Genomic DNA, 27,429 nt, shown 5'->3' with positions numbered 1-27,429 from the left:
CCTTACAAGCAAGCTGAACCACCTAAATCCTTACTTTCTTATTTCAAAAGATTTCTTATAATCTCCATGTCTGGGGGATTATATGTGTGTGTATATAATGACTACATTGGTCATTATAACTCTTTGAAAGAGCAACAGGGAGTGATTTTCATGAATGACTTAGACCAGGCTTGGTTTCACCAAGAAAGGGTGTAGTTGGCCCAATGTGATGTATAAGGCAAAGTCAGTAAGAAGTACAATGGAAGCAGGGAAGAACTTTAATTCCCTTCCTTCCACAACTGCCAGTCTGGATAGGCCAGTCAGGCCAGAGCTATCAAGTAAGCTGTCACCACACCTGGTTAGCACCCTCTGCCCCCAGATAGGGGTGATTTTCCCCAGATAGGGAGGACCCAAGGTAGGTAATAAGCAGGGAAGACCTAACCTTCCTGGCTGTACTCTGAGCCCAATGTGGCCTTCTTTTCTTCATCATTCCCCAATTTAAACACACGCAGCATGACTCCGAAATGGTTTAGACACATTAGAAGAAAATTTCCTTTCAGTTTGGTGGAAATAAACAAAGGAGCTGAAAATAAGAAAAACAAAATATCGCTATGTGATATCAGGAAAGAAACACTCCTAACAATGGGCTGGGTTCACATCCAAGTGCTGTTGCTGGTTTCCATTTTGTTTGTATGAATCACTCAAAGTGATATGCGAAAATTAAAAGCAAATATTATAAGTCAATATTAAGCAAAGGGGGGGGGGTGGAGAAACACTAACAGTGCATTCCAGTACATTTCTGCTCAGAAGTAAATTCCCTTGAGATCAAAAAGGCTCACATTCAGGTAGGTGGATAAAGGATTGAAGCAAACAAATCATGCACTAAAGTGGTGACATGCAGCAAACCAGCAAATGTGTACAGAGACCTGTGTATGTCCGTACAATCGTATGTCCCTTCAAGCAAAGGATTTTAAAAGAACTGTCACAATGAATAACCTTAATAACGCATGTGGCCACTCCAACTGTCATTCACTGTGATCTGTTTTGGAGCACAGCTCCCAGAGGGAAGAATATGGGAAAATAAAACATGGCCATTGTGGCTGGTGAAGAGGCAAATACATTGCAAGCAGCCTAAGATCCCCGCCTTCTATCAGTGTGGCTGAAAAATCACTATTGCCACTGGTGAGTCAAGAGCAGAGAGCTGGGTGTGACCTTCCAGGTATTCCGTAAGTATGAGATTATTTTCTTTTGAAGGCTTTGGCATGTTTCACTCTTAGTACACTCCTCATGACTGATACTAAATTATTTCTTGGACAATTATTATTTTTCAAGTTTGATGCATTTATTGAGGAAAAATCCTACCAATTATAAATCCTATTTTTAATAAAGAAATTGATGATTATATGAATTGCATTTTCCGTGAAATCGTTCAATGATTATGAAAATAAAACTTCCCCATATTAAGAAGACATGGGAGCTATAAGCATACTTTAGAATATTTATTATAAGATCACTTCTAAATTCTATTGATTTCAGTTAAATACTTTATTCTATTCTAGCAATGAAAACAACAGGGCTTAAAACTGATGTAGCTAGATCACCTATTTATAATATAAAATTTACACGAGATAACAGTAGTTAAAAGCACGTCAACTACTTATATTCCACTCATTTTTCAAAGTGTTCATGAAAGCTTAAATATAATGCATAGAAGGTATAATATGAAGACAATGCTAGAACCAGAACTTAGTAACTTCTGTTTTAGAAGTATGCTATGTGACTTTGCATCATTCCCTGATCTGCTAGGTACTCTTATAACAGAGTTCCACATATACACTATATAAAAAGATTTTGTAACAACCAATCATATCCTAAATTCATGTTCAAGTATGTTCTTTTCCAGGATGCATAACAGAAAAGAATACATTCTACAAAACAGTACAACACCAGCAACGTTCATCCTCCTGGGTCTTTCTGACGATCCAAACCTGCAAAGTGCATTATTCTTCACTTTCCTGGCACTTTATATCATTATTCTGACAGGAAACCTTCTCATCATTCTTCTGACATTGGTTGACTCTGCCCTCCACACTCCCATGTATTTCTTCCTAAGAAACCTGTCTTTTCTGGAAATCTGCTACACATCAGTCAATGTCCCTAAGATGCTGGCAAACCTCCATTCTGGAAATAAATCCATCTCCTTCATCGGATGTGCTCTGCAGACCTACTTTGATTTCTTCCTTGGTGGGTCAGAATGTTTCCTTTTGGCCTCAATGGCCTATGATCGATATGTTGCCATTTGTAAGCCCTTACACTACCCTGTCTTGATGAGCCAAAAAGTTTATACTACTTTAGCTGTGCTATCTTGGTTAAGTGGGTTTCTGATGTCCTTTGGTCACACCAGCATGGTGTTTACTGTCTCCTACTGTGGCTCAAATGTGATCAATCACTTTGTCTGTGACATCCCTCCTTTGCTGAAATTGGCTTGTGGGGACACCTCAAGGGTTGAAATTGCAGTCTTTGTGGTGGCTATGATTTTTGTGACTTTTCCTTTTATCCTGATCTTGATGTCTTATGCGGGCATTATAACCACCATTTTGAAGATCTCGTCCTCTGAAGGTCGGAAGAAGACCTTCTCCACCTGCTCTTCACACCTCATTGTGGTGACCTTGTTCTATGGTTCTGCTTGTATTACATATTTGAAGCCCAATTCCACTTACTCACCAAACACTGACAAATTTCTCTCACTTTTCTATACAGTTATCGGTCCCATTTTGAACCCCCTCATTTACAGCTTGAGGAATAAAGAGGTAAAGGGTGCCTTTAAAAGAATTTGGGATAGAAGACCTTTTCGGTGATAAAAATGAACTGACATATTGTGGGAGTTCCAAAATAGGTAGGGACTTGTACCTACTGATTTCTGAAAGCATTAGCTTGGATCCAGAATGATTTAGTAAACCTGTGGTCCCCTTAAAATTAATGGGATTAAGTTAATTATGCTTTGATGTAAGATCCTTGATTTAAATGGGAATTTAATTCATTTGACCTTGCCTGTATCTACCTAACAACTCAAACAGTGGGATAATTTATAGTACATAAATTTGTGTGAGGAAAGATTGTGCTTCCCTCCTAGTGAAATCTACAAAAATCCCCCAAAAGATATCTCTGAGAGGGTTGAAGATTCCTCCTAAACATTCTGTACAGTGGTACCTTGGGTTACATAAGCTTCAGGTTACATACACTTCAGGTTACAGACTCCGCTAAGAACTTTGCTTCAGCATGAGGACAGAAATTGTGCTCCAGCAGTGCGGCAGCAACAGGAGGTCCCATTAGCTAAAGTGGTGCTTCAGGTTAAGAACAGTTTCAGGTTAAGTACGGACCTCCCGTGCGAATTAAGTACTTAACCCGAGGTACCACTGTATTGGGGAATGGATGGAAAACTATTGGGGGAAGTGTGAATCATCCTCGATTAAGCTTGGAACCTAATATAACTTAATATGAAAGTCATTCTCTGTCAGAAAGTTTCCTGCCCCTTCATCCCCAACCATCGGAGCCGAAGGGTAAATCACAAGCTTTGTCTGCAAAGGGTCCCATGTTCAGTTCAGGCAGGGCTGCGAAAGATTTTTACCTGAAACTCTGGAGAACTTCTGCCAAGCTACATTCAGAGGTGGGGTTTATTGCATGAGTTTTTCCAGTTATGATGCTTGTGCTTCTGTCCCAATTTCTCACATTCCTTTTGCACTGCAATAGCAGCTACATTCCAGAACTGTGGTGTTTTTTATATTTTAAAAATTGCTAAAATGCTGAACTACATTATAAAGGACAGGAAAGAATTATATGCAGGGATACTGCCCACATTTTGTCACACGAACTCACAATGCAATAATTCCCTCCGTTTGGACTTCTCCTAGCATGCTTCTGTTCCAGTGGTGTTTTCATTTGTCTATTTCATCCAGTATAAAGAACCCTAAATCTAGCTTTCTTCTGCATTGATTTCCAAAATTTGCAGAGACTAAATTAGTGTTGATTGCCGTCCCCCTGGCTATTGACTGCCTTGTGATTGTCTGGACAATGCCAGATATCATTCAAGACCTACCTGGATCAAACCTCTTGGAATTGAACTGTTGCCATATAGCCCATTGTCTCTCAACATCCCTCATATTACTTGACCATCATAGACCCTCCACATTTCCCTTTTTTACAGGGATAGTCCTGGATTTACAGAAGTTGTCTCAGTTTCTGGTTCGATCCCAGAATGTCCCGCTTTTCTTAGGATGTCCCTATTTTCATTGGAGAAATTTTGGAGGTATGGAGTTAGGCAACCCCCAAGCCAAGGAGATAAGTAACTATACAGCCTTTGAAGGAAGCATTGTATAGGGAATGTGTTTTTTAATGTTTTTATATATGTTGGAAGCCACACAGATTGGCTGGGGCAACCCAGTCAGATGGGCAGGGGATTGATAACAACAACTACAACAACAACAACAACAACAACAACAACAATAATAATAATAGGGTGTCCTTGTTTTCATTGGAGACATGTTGGAGGGTTTGAAATCAATGCTGCTTCTTTACACAGAATTACGGTATACCCAAAGGCTGATTGTAAGTAGCTGCAGTAAGATAGGTCCTGCAGGAGGTTGAACCAGTTGACCCTCAGGGTCCCTTCCAACTCTGCAGTTCTATGCTATCATTATAGCAAGGCATGGGATAACCTGTGGAATTATTTCTATTGTTGTTATCATTGAACTACCATTTGTCCTCTTACTTTCTGCTTAGCTCTTAATAAACTTCATCAAAATAACTGTCTGGATTATCGTGTGTATTGTTGCCAGACCCAAATGGAATTTTTCACTTATGTGCCTACAACATTTTGGAGCCATTCTATATGTGTTAAGATTGGAGTCTGCCAAAGAAGAGAAAGCTACAATGGGCTCAGAAAAGATCCAAGAACGCTAGGTGCTCTCTGTGTCTCCCCTCCTCATTACCTGCTTTGGATCCTCTGAAATCACCCATTTGGCTGCAGAGTATATTAAGCAGATGGGGGAGGGGCAGCTTACTTGCTGGTTCGGGCATAACTGACCTACACCCAGACTGACAGCTGTGGAAGGAAGGGAACGAAATTTCTCCCCAATCCTTTCATTGTACGTTTTATGAACTTTCTTTTGTATACCAAATGGTGGTAACTACAACTTTTATTGGTGAAACCAAGCCTGGTCTCAGTCATTCAGGACAATCACCCCTGTAGCCCTTTCAATGACTTAGAATGGGCAAGGGAGAATATGCAAATCTATCATCTATATCTATCTATCTGTCATCTATCTATCTAATCAAACGATCTAACTTTTAGGGGGGAAAGTAAGGATTTTAGTGGTCCAGCTTGCTATTAAGGTCAGTTCTCGATGATCTGTTTATTTTGCATTCATACTGATTTCTTTGTACAATGTTTGTGGCAAGGATAAGCATCACCCACACTTACATTTTCTCCACGCTTTCCATAAATTGTCTGCAATTTAAAGCTTCTTTTCTGAATGCTTCCACATCACCTCCTCCAGAGCTTCCTCATGAAAAAACACTTTTAAAAGTTGAATTGGAGAAAATGTCAAACCTCAGAAAACCCGAATTGACATTTGCTCTGATTCTGCCTGGAAGAGTGGGTTTTCATGGGGAAAGCGCTGACATGGGGGGGAGGGGAACCAAGGACACAGAGATTTAAATCCCGTATTTGTGCCTGGAAAATGATGGGGAACTGAGCATTAATTCTTGTTTGTTTGCAATAGGTTATACAATATGGTCAAGAAAGTGTTTTAACATTACAGCATATTTGTTGGAATCAATCTGTCTCAATCAATCTGATTGTTTGAGGACAAACCACTGAATTGGTAGAAATGAATGGATGTTCTGGGCTGCTCAGTTGACAAGACCCCCTTCTCAACCTCACTGATGTGGTCGAGAAAAAACACCAATACATTTGATACCAGCTTAACTGCAGGAGTTGTCCCAGAAGACTGCTTCTGGGAGCCACAGGTGACAGCTGAGTGGAGGGGGGGGGGACCAAAGGGGAACAAACTATCCAAGAAAAATCATTTGTGTACCAACAGAGGTACAACCCCTCCCCACCCCATTAACCCCATGCAAGGGGTTGGACTAGATGACCCTTACATCCCTTCGAACTCTACAGTTCTATAATTCTATGTCTGCACAGCCATATGCCCCATAGAACAAAGAATGAAGCGCTTTAAATTTATTTTAAAAGAAATATCACAATGGATAACTGAATAGCTACATTAATGCATCTGCCTGATCAGTGAGTTATTCATTGTGATCTGTCTTGGAGCACAGCTCCCAGAGGGAAGAATCTGGCAGAATAAAACATGGTAAAGAGGCAAATACACTGAAAGCAGCCTAGGATCACTATGTTCTATAACTGTGGCTGAGAAATCTCTAGTGCACCTAAGGCGTCAGGAACAGAGAGCTGGGTGTGACCTTCCAGTGTTCAGTAAGTACCAGATTGTTTTCTTTTGAAGCCTTTGACATGTTTCACTCTGAAGGAACACACTTCGTAAATTCTTTCTCTTGAATGATACTAAATTATTTTGGACAATGTTTATTTTTCAAGTTTGATGCCTTTTAATAATGCTATTTAGGAACAATCCTACCAAAGGTTAGCACTTGCTATATTTAATAAAGAAAACTATATAGATGGAAATGCATATATAGATGGAAATTTCAGAGAAATCTCTTTTATGATTCTTAAAAAATTCTTCCCCATATGAACAAGACACAGAAGCTATAGGTATAATTTGGAATTTTTATTATAAGATCACTGCTAAATCCTATTGATTCCAATCAAGTTAAACACTGCAGTATGTGCCTTTGAATCATTCCCTGATCAGCTAGGCAGTCCTTGAACAGAGTTCCACATATAATCTATATAAAGAGATTTTGTATAGCCAAACAATCATATCCTAAATTACAGTAATCAGTTCTTTATGTTCTCTTTCCAGGATGCAGAACAGAAAAGAGTACATTCTACAAAACAGTACAACACCAGCAACGTTCATCCTCCTGGGTCTTTCTGATGATCCCAACCTGCAAAGTGCATTATTTTCCACTTTCCTGGTACTCTATATCATCACTCTGGCAGGAAACCTTCTCATCATTCTTCTGACGTTGGCTGACCCTGCCCTCCACACCCCCATGTATTTCTTCCTAAGAAACCTGTCTTTTATGGAGATCTGCTACACATCAGTCAATGTCCCTAAGATGCTGGCAAACCTCCTTTCTGGAAATAAATCCATCTCTTTCATCGGATGTGCTGTGCAGACCTACTTTATATTCTTCCTTGGTGGGTCAGAATGTTTCCTTTTGGCCGCAATGGCCTATGATCGATATGTTGCCATATGTAAGCCCTTACACTACCACATCCTGATGAGCCAAAAGGTTTATACTACTTTAGCTGGAGCATCTTGGTTAAGTGGGTTTCTGATGTCCTTTGGTCACACCACCATGATGTTTACTCTCTCCTATTGTGGCTCCAATGTGATTAACCACTTCTTTTGTGACATCCCTCCTTTGCTGAAATTGGCTTGTGGGGACACCTCAAGGGTTGAAATTGCAGTCTTTGTGGCGACTATGATCTTTGGGACTTTGCCTTTTATCCTGATCTTGATGTCTTATGCTGGCATTATAACTACCATTTTAAAGATCTCGTCCTCTGAAGGTCGGAAGAAAACCTTCTCCACCTGCTCTTCACATCTCATTGTGGTGACCTTGTTCTATGGTTCTGCTTGTATTACATATTTGAAGCCCAATTCCACTTACTCACCAAACACTGACAAATTTCTCTCCCTTTTCTATACTGTTATCGGTCCCATTTTGAACCCCCTCATATACAGCTTGAGGAATAAAGAGGTAAAGGGTGCCTTTAAAAGAATTTGGGATAGAAGACCCTTTCGGTGATAAAAATTAACTGACATATTCTGGGAGTTCCAAAATAGGTAGGGACTTGTACCTACTGATTTCTGAAAGCATTAGCTTGGATCCAGAATGATTTAGTAGACCTGTGGTCCCCTTAAAATTAATGGGATTAAGTTAATTGTGATTTAATATATGACCCTTGATTTAAACGGGAATTTAAACAATGGGATAATTTATAGTAAACAAATTTGTGTGAGGAAAGATTGTGGTTCCCTCCTAGTGAAATCTCCAAAAATCCCCCAAAAGATATCTCTGAGAGGGTTGAGTATTCATCCTAAACAATATGTGTTGGAGAATGGATGGAAACTATTGGGGGAAGTGGGAATCATCCTCAATAAAGCTTGGAACTTATTTTAACTTAATATGAAGGTCATTCTCTGACGCAAAATTTCCTGTCCCTTCATCCTCCACCATCGGAGCCCAAAGGTAGATCACATGCTTTGTTTGCAAAATGTTCAGTCCAGACAGGGCTGGGAAATATTTTTTCCCTGAAATTCTGGGAAATTTATGCCAAACTGCATTCAGAGGTGGGATTTATTGCATGAGTTTTTCCGTTATGATGCTAGTGCTTCTGTCCCAATTTCTAACATCCCTTTTGACTTGAATAGCAGCTGCATTCCAGAATTGTGGTTTTTTTAAAACAACAACAACAACAACAACTTGCTACTCCACCATGCTGCATTAGATTTTAAATGGCAGGAAAGAATTATATGCAGGGATACGGCCTACATTTTGTCACATGAACTCACAATGCAATAATTCCCTCCTTTTGGACTTCTCCTAGCATGCTTCTGTTCCAGAGGTGTTTCCATTTGTCTTAATCAGCCAGTACAAAGAACCCCAAACCCACCTTTTTTCTGCATTAATTTCCAAAATTTGCAGAGACTAAATTAGCACTGATTGGCATCCCCCTGGCTACTGACTGCCTTGTGATTGTCTGGGCAGTGCCAGATGTTATGCAAGACCTACTTGGATCAAACCTCTTGGAAGTGAACTGTTGCCATATAGCCCATTGTCTCTCAGCATCCCTCATATAACTTGACCATCACAGACCCTCCATGTTTCCTTTTTTTTACAAGGACAGTCCGGGACTTACAGAAGCTGTCTCAGTTTCTGGTTTGATCCCAGAATGCCCCATTTTTCATTAGAATGTCCCTATTTTCACAGGAGAAATATTGGGGGTATGGAGTTAGGCAAACTCCGAGCCAATTAGTTAAGTAACTATAGCGTCTTTAGAATATATCTGAAGATATATGTACAGGGAAGTTTTTAAACATTTTATTCAGTTTTTATTTATGTTGGAAGCTACCCAGAGTGGCTGGGGCAAGCCAGTCATATGGCCAGGGGATTTATAATGTTAGCTGCAGCAGCAGCAGCAACAACAACAACACTAAAGACAATAATAATAATAATAATAATGATAGAAGAAGATGTCCCTCTTTTCATTGGATAAATATTGGAGGGTCTGCAATCAATGCTGCTACTTTGCACCGAATGAGACCTAAAGGCTGATTATAAGTAGCTGCAGTAAGATAGGTTCTGCAGGAGCTTGAACCAGTTAACCCTCAGGGTCCCTTCCAACTCTATAATTCTATGATACTATGATAGGCAGGCATGGGATAACCTGTGGATGGGTTTTTATTTTTATTTTATTTTTTGTTGAAGCAACTTCCTGTCTTCCATTTGTCCTCTTACTTTCTGCTTAGCTCTTAATAAACCTCATCAAAATAACTGTGTGGATTATTGTGTGTATTGCTGCTGGACCCAAAGGGAATTGTTCACTTGTGTGTCTACAACATTTTGGAGTCATGCTACATGTGTTAAGATTAGAGTCTGCAAAGAGGAGAAAGCTACACTGGGCTCAGAGAAGATCCAGGAAGGCTAGGTGCTCTCTCTGTCTCCCCTACTCATTACCTGCCTTGGATCCTCTGAAATCACCCATTTGGGGGCAGAGCATGTTAAGCAGGTGGAGGGGAAGCTTAGTTGCTAGTTCTGGCTTAACTGGCCTACACCCAGACTGACAGCAGTGGAAGGAAGGGAACAAAGGTTCTCCCTACTCCTTCCACTGTACCTTTTGCCAACTTTGTTTTGTATGCCAAATGGTGGTAACTACAACTTTTATTGGTGAAACCAAGCCTGGTTTCAGTCATTCATTACAATCACCCCGTAGCCCTTTCAAAGACTTATAATTGCCAATGAAGAATATGCAAATCTGCATGTCTATCTATCTATTTATCTATCTATTTATCTATCTATCATCTACCGCAGGGACACGGGTGGTGCTGTGGTCCGAACCACTGAGCCTCTTGGGCTTGCCTATCTGAAGGCTGGCATTTCGAATCCCTGTGATGGGATGAGCTCCCCTTGCTCTGTCCCAGATCCTGCCAACCTAGCAGTTCGAAAGCATACCAGCTTGAGTAGATAAATAGGTACTGCTAGGGCAGGAAGGTAAACAGTGTTTCTGCACGCTCTGGTTTCCATCTTGGTGACCCTTGCACTAGAAGCAGTTTAGTCATACTGGCCACATGACCCAGAAAGCTGTCAGTAGACAAATGCCAGCTTCCTCGGCAAGAAAGCAAGATGAGCACCACAACCCCATAGGCACCTTTGACTGGACTTAACCATCCAGGGGTCCATTACCTTTTACCTACCTACCTACCTACCTATCATATGTATGTATCATCTATCTATTGTCAGCTTCGTTCCAGAGCTGTCAAAGACTGGGAATGAGAACAGACAAAGAGAGATAAGGACACTGGAATGTGAGCTGGAATGTGAGAGGAAGGAGGGACAGCCTAGCGGCATGGCTTCAGAAAACAGAGAGCAGGCAGCAGATAGCAGTGGTAACCTGATCCCTGAGCATAGTGAGCAAGGAAAGGGGAGCCAGAGCAGAGATACACAAAATAGCAGTCTTAGCTCAGAAATAGAGGGAGGGAGGCTGGGAATAGCCAGCCCAAAAACTCAAATGCCCGAGAAGGTCAGTGAGAGGAGGGGTAAAGAGCGAAAGCGAAAGGGCTTTTTCCCCTGTTGGAGGAAGAGGAAGGGGTGGAGTTTAGACTTGGCAACTGTGAACTTGGAGTCAGACACAGAGTGAAGGAGCTCCGGAGTGATTTATGTATTTGAGCAAAAAACCTGAGATAATTACTATCAGTGTCCCGCTTCTGTGGGAGAGCCAAACCATTACTTTATCTATCTATCTTTCATTTATCTATCTATCTATCATCTATCTATCAACAAACACATCTCTCTCTTGGGGGGAAAAGGATGTTAGTGGTCCAGCTTGATATTAAGGTCAGTTCGAGATGGCCTGTTTATTAAGCATTCTTACTAATTTATTTGTACAAAGTTTGTGGCAAGCTTAGGCATCTTCCACACTTATCCTTTCGTCACACTTTCCAGACAGGGTTGAAAGTTTAAAGCTTCATTTCTGAATGCTTCCACATTACCTTCCCCAGAGCTTCACTGTGAAAATCCACTCTTCAGACATTTGCCCTGATTCTGCCTGGAAGAGTGGGTTTTCATGGTGAAAGCTCTGGTGTAGGGGGGAAAAATCCCACAAGGATGCAGAGATTTAAATCTCGGACCTATGCCCGGAAAATGATGGGGGAAAGGTTAGTATAGATAAACCCTTAGACAACATCAGGTATTTACTGAGCATTAATTCTTGTTTGTTGGCAGAAGGTTATACAACTTGGTCAAGAAAGTGTTTTCCCATTACAGTATATTTGTTGGCATCAGTCTGCCTCAGGAGATAATCAAACCACTGAATTGGCAGAATTGAAGGGCCGTCCTGGACACAAGCCTGAGCAGTGTGTATTGATGTTCTGGGCTGTTCACATGACAAGACGCCTTTTTCAACTTCACAGATGTGGTCGAGAGGAAAACAGCAATACATTTGGCACCAGCTTAACTGCAGGAGTTGTCCCAAAAGACAGATTCTGGGAACCACAGCTAACAGCTGAGTGGAGGGTGGAGACCAAAGGGGAACAAACTACACAAGAAGAATCATGTGTGTACCAACAGAGGTACCACCTGCCCCAAACCCATATGCCCCATGCAAGGGGTTGGACTGGATGACCCTTACGTCCCTTCCAACTCTACAATTCTATAATTCTATGTCTGCACAACCATATGCCCCATAGAACAAAGGATGAGAGGCTTTAAAGTTAATAGAATAGAAATATCACAATGGATAACTGAATAGGTACATTAATGCATCTGCCTGATCAGTGAGTTATTCATTGTGATCTGTCTTGGAGCAGAGCTCCCAGAGGGAAGAATCTGGCAAAATAAAACTTAGTGAAGAGTCAAATGCATTGAAAGCAGCCTAAGATCACTCACTACCTTCTATAACTGTGCCTGAGTAATCTTTAGTGCAACTAGGGTGTCAGGACAGAGAGCTGGGTGTGACATTCCAGGGCTTCAGTAAGTACCAGATTGTTTTCTTTTGTAGCCTTTGACATGTTTCACTCTGAAGGAACACACTTCGTAAATTCTTTCTCATGAATGATACTAAATAATTTCTTGGACAATGTTTATTTTTCAAGTTTGATGCCTTTTAATAATGTTATTTAGGAACAATCGTTCCAAAGGTTAGCACTTGCTATGTTTAATAAAGAGAATGATTATTATACAGCTTGTCAGTCATTAAACAGAGTTCCACATATAATCTATTTAAAAAGATTGTGTATAGCTGAACAATCTTACTCTAACTTCTTCAGTTCTTTATGTTCTCTTTCCAGGATGCAGAACAGAAAAGAATACATTCTACAAAACGGTACAGCACCAGCTAAATTCATCCTCCTGGGTCTTTCTGATGATCCAAACCTGCAAAGTGCATTGTTCTCCACTTTCCTGGTACTCTATATCATCACTCTGGCAGGAAACCTTCCCATCTTTCTTTTGACATTTGCTGACCCTGCCCTGCACACTCCCATGTATTTCTTCCTAAGAAACCTGTCTTTTCTGGAGATCTGCTACACATCAGTCAATGTCCCTAAGATCCTGGCAAACCTCCTTTCTGGAAATAAATCCATCTCCTTCATCGGATGTGCTGTGCAGACCTACTTTATATTCTTCCTTGGTGGGTCAGAATGTTTCCTTTTGGCCTCAATGGCCTATGATCGATATGTTGCCATTTGTAAGCCCTTACACTACTCCGTCCTGATGAGCGAAAATATTTATATTACTTTAGCTGTGGCATCTTGGCTAAGTGGGCTTTTGATGTCCTTTGGACTCACCAGCATGGTGTTTACTGTCTCCTATTGTGGCTCCAATGTGATTAACCACTTCTTTTGTGACATCCCTCCTTTGCTGAAATTGGCTTGTGGAGACACCTCAGGGGTTGAGATTTCAGTCTTTGTGGCCGCTATGATTTTTGTGACTTTGCCTTTTATCCTGATCTTGATGTCTTATGCTTGCATCATTACAAGCATTTTGAAGATCTCGTCCTCTGAAGGTCGGAAGAAGACCTTCTCCACCTGCTCTTCACACCTCATTGTGGTGACCTTGTTCTATGGTTCTGGTTGTATTACATATTTGAAGCCCAATTCCACTTACTCACCAAACACTGGCAAATTCCTCTCCCTTTTCTATACTGTTATCGGTCCCATTTTGAACCCCCTCATATACAGCCTGAGGAATAAAGAGGTAAAACGTGCCTTTAAAAGAATCTGGGAAAGAAAGCCTTTTGAATGATAAAAATACATATCTGTATTGAGGGTGTCCCAAAACAGGTAGGGACTTGTACCTACTAATTTCTGAAATCATTAACTTGGATCCAGAATGATTTAGTTGAACTGTGGTCCCCTTAAAATTAAAAGGGATTAAGTTAATTTTGCTTTAATATATGTCCCTTGATTTAAATGGCAATTTTTGTCATCTAACCTTGCCTGTATCTACCTAACAACTCAAACAGTCGGATAATTTATAGCAAATAAATTTCTGTGAGGAAAGATTTTTGTTCCCTCCTAGTGAAATCACCAGAAATCCCCCAAAAGATATCTCTGTGAGAGTTGAGGATTTTTCTTAAACAATTTGTGTTGGGGAATAGATGGAAAACTATTGGGGGAAGTGTGAATCATCCTCGATTAAGCTTGGAACCTAATATAGCAATATCTCTGTCAGAATGTTTCCTGTCCTTTCATCCATTAACATCAGAGCCCCAGCTATAAAGGGTAGATTGCAAGCTTTGTATGCAAAAGGTCCCATGTTCAGTCCAGGCAGGGCTGAGAAAGAATTTTCCTGAAACTCTAGGGAACTTCTGCCAAGCTGCATTCAGATGTGGGGTTTATTGCATGTGTTTTGCCGGTTATGAAACTAGTGCTTCTGTCCCAATTTCTAACATCCCTTTTGCACTTCAATAGTTGCTGCATTCCAGAACTGTGGGTTGTTTTGTTGTTGTTGTTGTTTTTTAATGCTATTCCATCATGCTGCACTAGATTTCAAATGGCAGGAAAGAATTATATGCAGGGATACTGCCCACATTTTGTCACATGAACTCAAACGCAATAATTTGCTCTCTTTGGACATCTCCTAGCATGCTTCTGTTCCAGAGGCGTTTCCATTTGTCTGAATCAGCTAGTATAAAGAACCCCAAACCCACCTTTTTTCTGCATTAATTTCCAAAATTTGCAGAGTCTAAATTAGCATTGATTGGCATTCCCCTGGCTACTGACTGCCTTGTGATTGTCTGGACAATGCCAGATATCATTCAAGATCTACGTGGATCAAAACTCTTAGAAATGAACATTGTCTCTGAACATCCCTCATATTACTTGACCATCATAGACCCTCCACATTTCCCTTTTTGACAGGGATTTGTTCTGGATTTACTGAAGCTGTCTCAGTTTCTGATTCGATCCCAGAATGTCCCACTTTTCCCTAGGATGTCCCTATTTGCATTGGAGAAATGTTGGAGGTATGGAGTTAGGCAACCCCCGAGCCAATAAGTAAGTAACTATAGATAAGTAACTATAGAGCCAACTATACTTAAGTAACTATAGAGCCTGAAGGTTGCCCTGTATGGGGCAGTTTTAAAACATTTTATTCAGTTTTTTTATATGTTGGAAGCCACCCAGAGTGGCTGGGGCAACCCAGTCATATGGCCAGGGGATTTATAATGATAGCAGCAGCAGCAGCAGCAGCAGCAGCAACAACAACAACAACAACAACACTAAAGAAAATAATAATACTAGAAGATGTCCCTCTTTTCATTGGATAGATATTCGGGAGCCTTTAATCAATGCTGCTACTTTGCACAGAATGAGACCCAAAGGCTGATTGTAAGTAGCTACAGTATGATAGGTACTACGGGAGGCTGAACCAGTTAACCCTCAGGGTCCCTTCCAACTCTACGATTCTATGATACTATGATAGGCAGGCATGGGATAACCTGTGGGTGGATTTCTTATTTTTATTTTATTTTGTTGAAACAACTTTCTGTCTTCCATTTGTCCTCTTGCTTTCTGCTTAGATCTTAATAAACTTTATCAAAATAACTGTCTGGATTATCGTGTGTATTGCTGCCAGACCCAAAGGGAATTTTCCACTTATGTGTCTACATTTTGGAGTCATGCTACATGTGATAAGATTGGAGTCTGCCAAAGAGGAGAAAGCTACATTGGGGTCAGAGAAGATCCAGGAAGGCTAGGTGCCCTCTGTGTCTCTCCTTCTCATTACTTGCCTTGGATCCTCTGAAATCACCCATTTGGGGGCAGAGCATGTTAAGGAGGTGGGGGGGGGTGAGATTACTTGCTAGTTCTGGCTTAACTGGCCTATACCCAGACTGACAGCAGTCGAAAGAAAGGGACAAAGCTTCTCCCCACGCCTACCACTGTACCTTTTACCAGTGTACTTTGTATGCCACATGCTGCCAACTACAAACTTTATTGGTGAAACCAAAGCTAGTCTCAGTCATTCATGAAAATCACCCCTGTAGCCCTTTCAAAGGCCAATGTAGAATTTCTTTCTTTCTTTCTTTCTTTCTTTCTTCCTTCCTTCCTTCCTTCCTTCCTTCCTTCCTTCCTTCCTTTCTCTATCTATCTATCTATCTATCTATCTATCTATCTATCTATCTATATCTATCTATCTATCTATCTATCTATCTATCTATAATCTATCTATCATCATTATCATCTATCATCAAACACATCTCTCTGTTGGGAAAAAAAGAATTTTAGTGGTCCTGCTTGCTAGTAAAGTCAGTTCTAAATTACCTATTTATTGTGCATTCATACAGATTTCTTTGTACAGTTTGTGGCAAGGTAAAGAATCATCCACACTTAACTTTTCTCCACGCTTTCCATACATTGTCTGCAATTTAAAGCTTCTTTTCTGAATGCTTCCACACCACCACCTCCAGAGCTTTCTCGTAAAAACACACTCTTTAAAGTTGAAATGTCAAACCTCAGAAAACCTGAATTGACATTTGCTCTGATTCTGCCTGGAAGAGTGGATTTTCATGGAGAAAGCTCTGGCATGTGAGGTGGTGGGGCAGGACCAAGGTCACATTCTTGGATTTGTGACTGGAAAATGATGGGGAACTGAGCATTAATTCTTGTTTGTTTGAAGGAGGTTATACAATGTAGTCAAGAAAGTGCTTTCCCATTACAGTATATTTGTTGGCATCAGTCTGTCTCCGTGGACAATCAAACCACTGAACTGGCAGAAATGAATGTATGTTCTGGGCTACCCAGATGACAAGACCCCTTTCTCAACCTCACTGATGTAGTCGAGATGAAACAGCAATACATTTGGCACCAGCTTAACTGCAGGAGTTGTCCCAGAAGACAGCTTCTGGGAGCCACAGGTAACAGCTGCGTGGAGGGTGGGGACCAAAGGTGACCAAAATACCCCAGAAGAATCATGTGTGTACCAACAAGGTACTACCCCTCCTCAAACACCCCACACACCCCATGCAGGGGCTTGGACTTGATGACCCTTACGTCCCTTCCAACTCTAAAATTCTATAATTCTAAGTCTACACGGTCATATTCCCCATAGAACAAAGGATGAAGGGCTTTAAAATTATTTTAAAGGAACTATCACAGTGGATAACTGAATAGCTACATTAATGAATCTGCCTGCTCAGTGAATAATTCATTGTGATCTGTCTTGGAGCACAGCTCCCAGAGGGAATAATCTGGCAGAATAAAACATGGTGAAGAGGCAAATACACTGAAAGCAGTGTATACCTTCTATAACTGTTTCGGAGAATTCTCTAGTGCAACTAGGGTGTCAGGACAGAGAACTGGGTGTGACCTTCCAGGGCTTCAGTAAGTACCAGATTGTTTTCTTTTGTAGCCTTTGACATGTTTCACTCTGAAGGAACACACTTTGTACATTCTTTCTCATGAATGATACTAAATAATTTCTTGGACAATGTTTATTTTTCAAGTTTGATGCCTTTTAATAATGTTATTTCGGAACAATCCTACCAAAGGTTAGCACTTGCTATGTTTAATAAAGAAAATGATTATTATACAGCCTGGCAGTCATTGAACAGACTCCGTATATAATCTACATAAAAAGATTCTGCATTGTCAAACAATCTTACTCTATCTTCATCAGTTCTTTATGTTCTCTTTCCAGGATGCAGAACAGAAAAGAACACATTCTACAAAACAGTACAACACCAGCAACGTTCATCCTCCTGGGTCTTTCTGATGATCCAAACCTGCAAAGTGCATTATTCTTCACTTTCCTGGTACTCTATATCATCACTCTGACAGGAAACCTTCTCATCATTCTTCTGACATTTGCTGACCCTTCCCTGCACACCCCCATGTATTTCTTCCTAAGAAACCTGTCATTTCTGGAGATCTGCTACACATCAGTCAATATCCCTAAGATGCTGGCAAACCTCCTTTCTGGAAATAAATCCATCTCCTTCATTGGATGTGCTCTGCAGACCTACTTTGATTTCTTCTTCGGTGGGTCAGAATGTTTCCTCTTGGCCTCAGTGGCCTATGATCGATATGTTGCCATTTGTAAGCCTTTACACTACCACGTCCTGATGAGCCAAAAAGTTTATACTACTTTAGCTGTGGCATCTTGGCTAAGTGGGTTTCTGATGTCCTTTGGACACACCAGTATGGTGTTTACTGTCTCGTATTGTGCCTCCAATGTGATCAACCACTTCTTTTGTGACATCCCTCCTTTGCTGAAATTGGCTTGTGGGGACACCTCAAGGGTTGAAATTGCAGTCTTTGTGGTGGCTATGATTTTTGTGACTTTGCCTTTTATCCTGATCTTGATGTCTTACGCTGGCATTATAACCACTATTTTGAAGATCTCATCCTCTGAAGGTCGGAAGAAGACCTTCTCCACCTGCTCTTCACACCTCATTGTGGTGACCTTGTTCTATGGTTCTGCTTGTATTACATATTTGAAGCCAAATTCCACTTACTCACCAAACACTGGCAAATTTCTCTCCCTTTTCTATACTATTATTGGTCCCATTTTGAACCCCCTCATATACAGCTTGAGGAATAAAGAGGTAAAACATGCCTTTAAAAGAATCTGGAGTAGAAAGCGTTTTGGCTGACATAACTGACATATCTGTATTGTGGGAGTTCCAAAATAGGTATGGACTTGTACCTACTAATTTCTGAAAGCATTAGTTTGGATCCAGAATGATTTAGTCGAACTGTAGTCCCCTTAAAATTAATGGGATTAAGTTAATTATGCTTTAATATATGTCCCTTGATTTAAATTGGTATTTAATTCATATAACCTTGCCTTTACCGAACAACTCAAACAGTGGGATAATTTATAGTAAATAAATTTCTGTGAGGAAAGATTCTCATTCCCTCCTAGTGAAATCACCAGAAATCCCTGAAATGATATCTCTGCGAGAGTTGAGGATTTCTCTTAAAGAATTTGTGTTGGGGAATAGATGGAAAACTATTGGGGTAAGTGGGAATCATCCTCGATTAAGCTTGGAACCTAATATAACAATATCTCTGTCAGAATGTTTCCTGTCCTTTCATCCATTAACATCAGAGCCCCAGCTATAAAGGGTAGATTGCAAGCTTTGTATGCAAAAGGTCCCATGTTCAGTCCAGGCAGGGCTGAGAAAGAATTTTCCTGAAACTCTAGGGAACTTCTGCAAAGCTGCATTAAGATGTGGGGTTTATTGCATGTGTTTTTCCGGTTATGAAGCTAGTGCTTCTGTCCTAATTTCTAACATCCCTTTTGCACTTCAATAGCTGCTGCATTCCAGAACTGTGGGTTTTTGTCTTCTTTTTTTCTTTTTTTTTAAAAAAATGCTATTCCACCATGCTGCACTAGATTTTAAATGGCAGGAATGAATTATATGCAGGGATACTGCCCACATTTTGTCACATGAACTCAAACGCAATAATTTGCTCTCTTTGGACTTCTCCTAGCATGCTTCTGTTCCAGAGGCGTTTCCATTTGTCTGAATCAGCTAGTATAAAGAACCCCAAAACCACATTTTTTCTGTATTAATTTCCAAAATTTGCAGAGTCTAAATTAGCATTGATTGGCATTCCCCTGGCTACTGACTGCCTTGTGATCGTCTGGACAATGCCAGATATCATTCAATTCCTACCTGGATCAAAACTCTTAGAAGTGAACTGCTGTCATATAGCCCATTGTCTTTCAACATCCCTCATATTACTTGACCATCATAGACCATCCACATTTCCCTTTTTGACAGGGATACTCTTGGATTTACTGAAGCTGTCTCAGTTTCTGATTTGATCCCAGAATGTCCCACTTTTCCTTAGGATGTCCCTATTTTCATTGGAGAAATGTTGGAGGTATGGAGTTAGGCAACCCCTGAGCCAATAAGTAAGTAACTATAGATAAGTAACTATAGAGCCTGAAGGTTGCCCTGTATGGGGCAGTTTTAAAACATTTTATTCAGTTTTTTTATATGTTGGAAGCCACCCGGAGTGGCTGGGGCAACCCAGTCATATGGCCAGGGGATTTATAATGATAGCAGCAGCAACAACAACACTAAAGAAAATAATAATACTAGAAGATGTCCCTCTTTTCATTGGATAGATATTGGAGAGTCTGTAATCAATGCTGCTACTTTGCACAGAATGAGACCCAAAGGCTGATTGTAAGTAGCTGCAGTAAGATAGGTCCTGCAGGAGGTTGAACCAGTTAACCCTCAGGGTCCCTTCCAACTCTACGATTCTATGATACTATGATAGGCAGGCATGGGATAACCTGTGGGTGGATTTCTTATTTTTATTTTATTTTGTTAAAGCAAATTTCTGTCCTCCATTTGCTCTCTTACTATCTGCTTAGCTCTTAATAAACTTCGTCAAAATAACTGCATGGATTATCGTGTGTATTGTTGCCAGACCAAAAGGGAATTTTTCACTTGTGTGTCTACAACATTTTTTTTTTTTAAGAATAATTTTTTATTAACCGATCAATCACATCAAATCAAACCAAATTACATAAATTCCAAATTACACAGCCGAATTTTAAATTTTTGTTGGGGGTACCCATATTTCAAGTTCCAAAGGGGATCCAATCAACTTCTTGCTTCTTGCTTCTGTTTTAATGTCCACAAATCTAACCTTATGATGTTCACAGTACTATCCAGTCCTTTCTTATTGTTTTTCCACATCTCTTGTTGTTATTTTCATATATCTTTCCTTTCTCTTTGTGACCTCTGATAGTCTCCGCAAGCTGGTTTGAACAGTTTGTAATCCTGCGTGGATTATTTTTTTTTTAATCCAATAGCCATGTCCAGACGTTTTCCATATAACATCACTTCCATACATCAAAACAGTCTTAGCGTCATTAATCTTCACCAATCTGCCTCCTTTCTCAAAACCTTTGAGGAGATTCACCAGGAATGCAGTCTGAAAACAAGTCTGTTCCTCCTCCCGGCTATAAATCTGTTCCTCCTCCTGGCTATAAGATGGCGACTCTGAATTAATTGCTGCGCCATTCCAAAAGCTCTTATTGCTTCTCGATCTCCATAAAGCATACCTTTGGTTAAAGTTTATTTCCACACAGACCTGCTTGTGTCAGTTCAACCGACGATTCTAATGAGGAGGGGTTCTTGTAAATCACATAGAAGGAAAGTAAAAAAGGTCTCCCCCCATTCAGTCCCGTTGTCAACATATCCAGCCTTTGGTGCATCTTCATCGTAAAATATTCCTGTTTCTCCAACTCGTCGTCTTCTTTCGCAGAGGTCACTTAAATTAGCAGACTTCACTCCCCTTCTTCACTTGAAATATGTGCATTTGATTCTTTTGTAATTAATTATTCCAAATTGCTGCAGCTAGTGCGCGATCAGAGACAGCGTACAGGAGAGCCGAGGTCCACACGGGGGCATTCTGCCTAGTGCCCTCACCTGCTTCTTTCGAATTAGGGGGTGATTTATGGGCACAGCAGGCAAGGGCAGTGTTCCCCATTTCCTTGGGGCAACAAGGGAGGCTGCCTACTCCCATAACAGCCTCTTAATTACCCCGTATGGGTCAGAGAGATGGTATTGTCAGCCATCTTCCAATGCGCCCCTAGTGGCCCCCTGTGTCTACAACATTTTGGAGTCATGCTACATGTGATGAGATTGGAGTCTGCCAAGTAGGAGAAAGCTACATTGGGGTCAGAGAAGATCCAGGAAAGCTAGGTGCCCTCTGTGTCTCTCCTTCTCATTACTTGCCTTGGATCCTCTGAAATCACCCATTTGGCGGCAGAGCATGTTAAGGAGGTGGGGGGGGGAGGAGATTACTTGCTAGTTCTGGCTTAACTGGCCTACACCCAGACTGACAGCAGTGGAAAGAAAGGGACAAAGCTTCTCCCCACTCCTACCACTGTACCTTTTACCAGTGTATTTTGTATGCCACATGCTGCCAACTACAACTTTTATTGGTGAAACCAAGCCTATTCTCAGTCATTCATGAAAATTACCCCTATAGCCCTTTCAAAGGCCAATGTAGAATTTCTTTCTTTCTTTCTTTCTTTCTTTCTTTCTTTCTTTCTTTCTTTCTTTCTTCCTTCCTTCCTTCCTTCCTTCCTTCCTTCCTTCCTTCCTTTCTCTATTGATCTATCATCTGTCTATCTATCTATCTATCTACCTATCATTATCTATCATCAAACACATCTCTTAGGGAGGTCTTGAAATCTTTGCAGATGCAAGTTTTGGAAGTGACACCACAGATGGTACAAGCACTTCTGGAGTATGCTACATGTACAACCACTGTCTGTTTGACTGGCTGTGCAGGAAGCAGACGACAGTAAGCCTAAGTTCCTGTGAAGCAGAACTCAATGCACTGTCATTTTCACTCATGTATTGTGAATGGTTGATGCAACTGTTTATTTTTATTTTATTTTTTTTTTGAAATAATATTTATTAGATTTTCCACAAATACAAAAACAGAGTTACAGAAACAAAAAGATCAAATACAACAAAGTAAAAAGAGGGGGGAAAGGGAAAAAAGCAAAAACCCAAAGATACATAAAAAACACCCTCCCTCCACCCCACCAACACACAAAAAAGAACAAGAGACAAAAACATTCAAAAAGAAAAAAATTCAATTTTTCAAATTCCATCTTTCAATAACTTATTTCTTCGGCCTCCTCCCACCTCCCTTTTTGTATTCCAGTTATTAATCAGATCAGCAAATTCTTTCCATCTTTCACTGCTTACTCACTTATTTACCTTAATCCATTTAAACCTTATTCTCTCATCAGCATCACAAAGTAAGTAAGCATCTAAAAAAAAATTATCCAAACTCCAATTCACTAAATGAAAAAAAAAGAAAAGAAAAGACCTTAGATCTTATACTCTTAAATCCTAATATCATATACCCTTATATCCTAATATCTTAAATCTTTATCTTATTTCCACTAAAGCCAGATAGAATCATTCCACCATCTCCCAAAAGTTCTTAATCATACCATATTTATACTAAATACTATTTTTAAAGGTTCCCAATTTTCCCCACCATCTCTTCCCCCTGGTTTCGGATTCTGCCAGTCCTTTTTACAAATTTTATCAGTCTTTCCTGTCAGCGAATTAATTCCCTCAACCCGGTTCCCTTATGTCCAAGGCTCTTAAATCATCTCCCTGGACTGCCTGCAAGTTTCTTTTCCAGCCTGAAATTGAGTCCCAAAGAACTTCTTTCCCAACGTCTCCTTTAATCCTCTTCAGAACGCTTGCCCAAACTTCATATTTCAATTTATAAACCAAGAAGTATTCCAAAGCGTACTCCACAGTCTCTTTGGGGTTGCGGAAATCCATCTTTCCAAACTTTCCCGGTGCCAACAGTTGATGCAACTGTTTAAGGACATCAGAGTTTCTGTGAAATGTCCTATACAAGTGTATCAAGACAATAGATCCTGTTTGGCTTTGCTGAACTCAGAGAGTTGCAAGCAAAGAACCAAGTACTTGCAGATTAAGCTACATCGTGCAAGAGAGTGTATTCAGAAAGGAGTCATTCAGGTGTCCTACATGCCAGGAAATGAAATTCCTGCTGATCTGTTGTCTAAGGTTGTTAACAGAGAACAACTTAAGGTTTATGTACAGAGGTTGCAATTGGGTTGAACCACAGGTACTACAGGTTACACGGAAAGGGGGAGGATGTTAGGATATTTCCATACCACCTTAAAAGGGAGCAGGATGTTTGTGTCACAGCCTGTGTATTTCCTGTTCACAGGATGTTTCTGTTGTGTCTTTGCTTTCATTTCTCTCTCTGTGTCTGAGACACTGAAGCAGGCAGTCATGTTTTCTTTGTTCTGATCAACGCTGAATAAACTTGTAAATAATGCTCTCCTGAGTGCATCTTTCGCTGTGCATTATCTGCTGATAGAGGGTGCATCACCTCTGGAATGTGGCAAGCTATTTCTGGAGCTTGTGTCGCTAATTGCTGATACTGCGTGTCTACGGGAGATCGATGGACGTCCGGAGACGACGTGGAGTCATGATGGACTTTGTCTCCCTGGCAGTATCCCAACACTCCCCACTCCTACCACTGTACCTTTTACCACTGTACTCTGTATGCCACATGCTGCCAACAACAACCTTTATTGGTGAAACCAAGCCTAGTCTCAGTCATTCATGAAAATCACCCCTGTAGCCGTTTCAAAGGCCAATGTAGAATTCCTTCCTTCCTTCCTTCCTTCCTTCCTTCCTTCCTTCCTCTATCAATCTATCATCTATCTATCTATCTATCTATCTATCTATCTATCTATCTATCTATCATCTATCTATCTATCTATCATCTATCTATCTATCTATCATCTATCTATCTATCATCTATCATTATCTATCATCAAACACATCTCTCTGTTGGGGGGAAAAAGAATTTTAGTGGTCCAACTTGCTACTAAAGTCAGTTCTAATTTACCTGTTTATTGAGCATTCATACAGATTTCTTTGTACAGTTTGTGGCAAGGTAAAGCATCATCCACATTTACCTTTTCTCCATGCTTTGCATACATTGTCTGCAATTTAAAGCTTCTTTTCTGAATGCTTCCACACCACCACCTCCAGAGCTTTCTCATAAAAACACACTCTTTTAAGTTGAATTGGAGCAAATATCAAACCTCAGAAAACCCGAATTGACATTTGGTCTGATTCTGCCTGAAAGAGTGGGTTTTCATGGAGAAATCTCTGGCATGTGGGTTGGGGGGGAGAGAACAAGGACACAATCTCGGATTTGTGACTGGAAAATGATGGGGAACTGAGCATTAATATTTGTTTGTTTGCAGGTGGTTATTCAATGTGGTCAAGAAAGTGTTTTCCCATTACAGTATATTTTTTGGAATCAATCTCAGAGGACAATCAAACCACTGAATTGGCAGATATGAATGGATGTTCTGGGCTACCCAGATGACAGGACCCCCTTCTCAACCTCACTGATGTAGTCAGGATGAAACAGCAATACATTTGGCACCAGCTTAGCTGCAGGAGTTGTCCCAAAAGACAGCTTCTGGGAGCCACAGGCAACAGCTGAGTGGAGGGTGGGGTCCAAAGGGGACCAAACTACCCTAGAAGAATCATGTCTGTACCAACAGAGGTACTAATCCTCCCCAAACACCCCACACACCCTATGCAGGGGCTTGGACTTGATGATCCTTACGTCCCTTCCAACTCTACAATTCTATAATTCTATGTTTGCACGATCATATGCCCCATAGAACAAAGGATGAAGAGCTTTAAAATTATTTTAAAAGAAGTACCACAGTGCATAGATGAATAGCTACATTAATGAAGCTGCCTGATCAGTGAATTATTCATTGTGATCTGTCTTGGAGCACAGCTCCCAGAGGGAAGAATCTGGCAGAATAAAACATGGTGAAGAGGCAAATACACTGAAAGCAGCCTAGGATTACTACCTTCTATAACTGTGCCTGAGAAATCTCTAGTGCAACTAGGGCGTCAGGAACAGAGAGCTGGTTGTGACCTTCCAGTATTCAGTAAGTACCAGATCATTTTCTTTTGAAGCCTTTGACATGTTTAACTCTGAAGGAACACACTTTGTACATTGCTTCTCATGAATGATACTAAATTATTTATTGGACAATGATTATTTTTCAAGCTTGATGCCTTTTAATAATGTTAGCTAGGAACAATCCTACCAAAGGTTATCACTTGTTTAATAAAGGTTAGCTATGTTTAATAAAGAAAATGATGAGTATATAGATGGAAAGTTCAGCAAAATCTCTTTAATGATTATTAAAAGTATACCTCCCCATATGAACAAGGCACAGAGGCTATAATTTAGGTATAATTTAGAATTTTTATTATAAGATCCCCTCTAAATCCTATTGATTCCAATAAAGTTAAAGAGTGCAGTATGTGCCTTTGGATCGTTCCCTGATCAGCCTGACAGTCCTTGAACAAATAATCCCACATATAATCTATATAAAAAGATTGTGTACAGCCAAGCAATAATGTCCTAAATTTATCAGTTCTGTATGTTCTTTTTCCAGGATGCAGAACAGAAAAGAATACATTCTACAAAACGGTACAGCACCAGCTAAATTCATCCTCCTGGGTCTTTCTGATGATCCAAACCTGCAAAGTGCATTGTTCTCCACTTTCCTGGTACTCTATACCATCACTCTGGCAGGAAACCTTCTCATCATTCTTCTGACGTTGGCTGACCCTGCCCTCCACACCCCCATGTATTTCTTCCTAAGAAACCTGTCTTTTATGGAGATCTGCTACACATCGGTGAATGTCCCTAAGATGCTGGCAAACCTCCTTTCTGGAAATAAATCCATCTCCTTCATCGGATGTGCTCTGCAGACCTACTTTATATTCTTCCTTGGTGGGTCAGAATGTTTCCTCCTGGCCTCAATGGCCTATGATCGATATGTTGCCATTTGTAAGCCCTTACACTACCATGTCCTGATGAGCCAAAAAGTTTCTATTACTTTAGCTGTGGCATCTTGGCTAAGTGGGTTTCTGATGTCCTTTGGACACACCAGTATGGTGTTTACTGTCTCCTACTGTGGCTCCAATGTGATCAACCACTTCTTTTGTGACATCCCTCCTTTGCTGAAATTGGCTTGTGGGGACATCTCAAGGATTGAAATTGCAGTCCTTGTAGTGGCTATGATTTTTGTGACTTTGCCTTTTATCTTGATCTTGATATCTTATGCTGGCATTATAACCACTATTTTGAAGATCTCATCCTCTGAAGGTCGGAAGAAGACCTTCTCCACCTGCTCTTCACACCTCATTGTGGTGACCTTGTTCTTTGGTTCTGGTTGCATTACATATTTGAAGCCCAATTCCACTTACTCACCAAACACTGACAAATTTCTCTCCCTTTTCTATACTGTTATTGGTCCCATTTTGAACCCCCTCATATACAGCTTGAGGAATAAAGAGGAAAAACATTCCTTTAGAAGAATCTGGGGTAGAAGACCTTTTGGGTGATAAAAATGAACTGACGTATTGTGGGAGTTCCAAAATAGGTAGGGACTTGTACCTACTAATTTCTGAATGCATTAGCTTGGATCCAGAATGATTTAGGAGAACTGTGGTCCCCTTAAAATTAATGGGATTAAGTTAATTGTGATTTATTATATGACCCTTGATATAAATGGCAATTTTTGTCATCTAACCTTGCCTTTAACTACCCAGCAGCTCAAACAGTTGGATAATTTATAGTAAATAAATTTGTGTGAGGAAAGATTGTGGTTCCCTCCTAGTGAAATCACCAGAAATCCCCCAAAAGATATCTCAGTGAGGGTTGATGATTCCTAACTAAACAATTTGAGTTGGGCAATGGAAGGAAAACTATTGGGGGAAGTGGGAATCATTTTCGATTAAGCATGGAACCTAGTATAAATTGATATGAAAGTCATTCTCTGACAGAAAGTTTCCTGTCTCTTCATCCAATACAATCGGAGCCGAAGGGTAAACTGAATGCATTGTATGCAAAAAGTCCCATGTTCAGTCCAGGCAGGGCTGGGGAAGATTTTTCCCTGAAACTCTGGGGAGCTTCTGCCAAGCTGCAT

At 40.5% G+C, this 27,429-nt stretch overlaps 3 protein-coding genes across 3 annotated transcripts in view; all 3 read left to right on the top strand.

Moving 5' to 3' along the window:
- Window positions 1-13,656, top strand: part of LOC310662678 (olfactory receptor 10A7-like) — a gene marked incomplete at its 3' end in the record, with an annotated part of 37,559 nt that extends 23,903 nt beyond the window's left edge. The window contains exon 2 of the mRNA XM_083409623.1: window positions 12,702-13,656. Within this exon, the coding sequence (XP_083265749.1) occupies window positions 12,703-13,656 (954 nt within the window). The 5' untranslated portion in view covers window position 12,702. The remainder of the gene's footprint in view (window positions 1-12,701) is intronic.
- Window positions 13,657-17,551: 3,895 nt separating this feature from the next.
- LOC310663372 (olfactory receptor 10A2-like) lies at window positions 17,552-18,505 on the top strand (the record flags this gene model as incomplete). Its single annotated transcript, XM_083411185.1, has 1 exon — window positions 17,552-18,505. The coding sequence occupies one exon, from the start codon at window positions 17,552-17,554 to the stop codon at window positions 18,503-18,505; it is 954 nt and encodes a 317-aa protein (XP_083267311.1).
- A 6,790-nt stretch (window positions 18,506-25,295) lies between these two features.
- On the top strand, window positions 25,296-26,845 carry LOC310663368 (olfactory receptor 10A7-like; the record flags this gene model as incomplete). Its single annotated transcript, XM_083411181.1, has 2 exons — window positions 25,296-25,374; window positions 25,891-26,845. Exon 2 carries the CDS (start codon window positions 25,892-25,894, stop codon window positions 26,843-26,845), a length of 954 nt encoding a protein of 317 aa, XP_083267307.1. The 5' UTR covers window positions 25,296-25,374; window position 25,891.
- Between the last annotated feature and the right edge of the window lie 584 nt (window positions 26,846-27,429).

The sequence above is a fragment of the Podarcis tiliguerta genome (assembly GCF_965153285.1).
Source record: "Podarcis tiliguerta genome assembly, chromosome: 13".
In the NCBI taxonomy this organism is placed as follows: Eukaryota; Metazoa; Chordata; class Lepidosauria; order Squamata; family Lacertidae; genus Podarcis; species Podarcis tiliguerta.
Note: the sequence above shows the minus strand (reverse complement) of the source record. Positions and strands in the feature narration are given on the sequence as shown.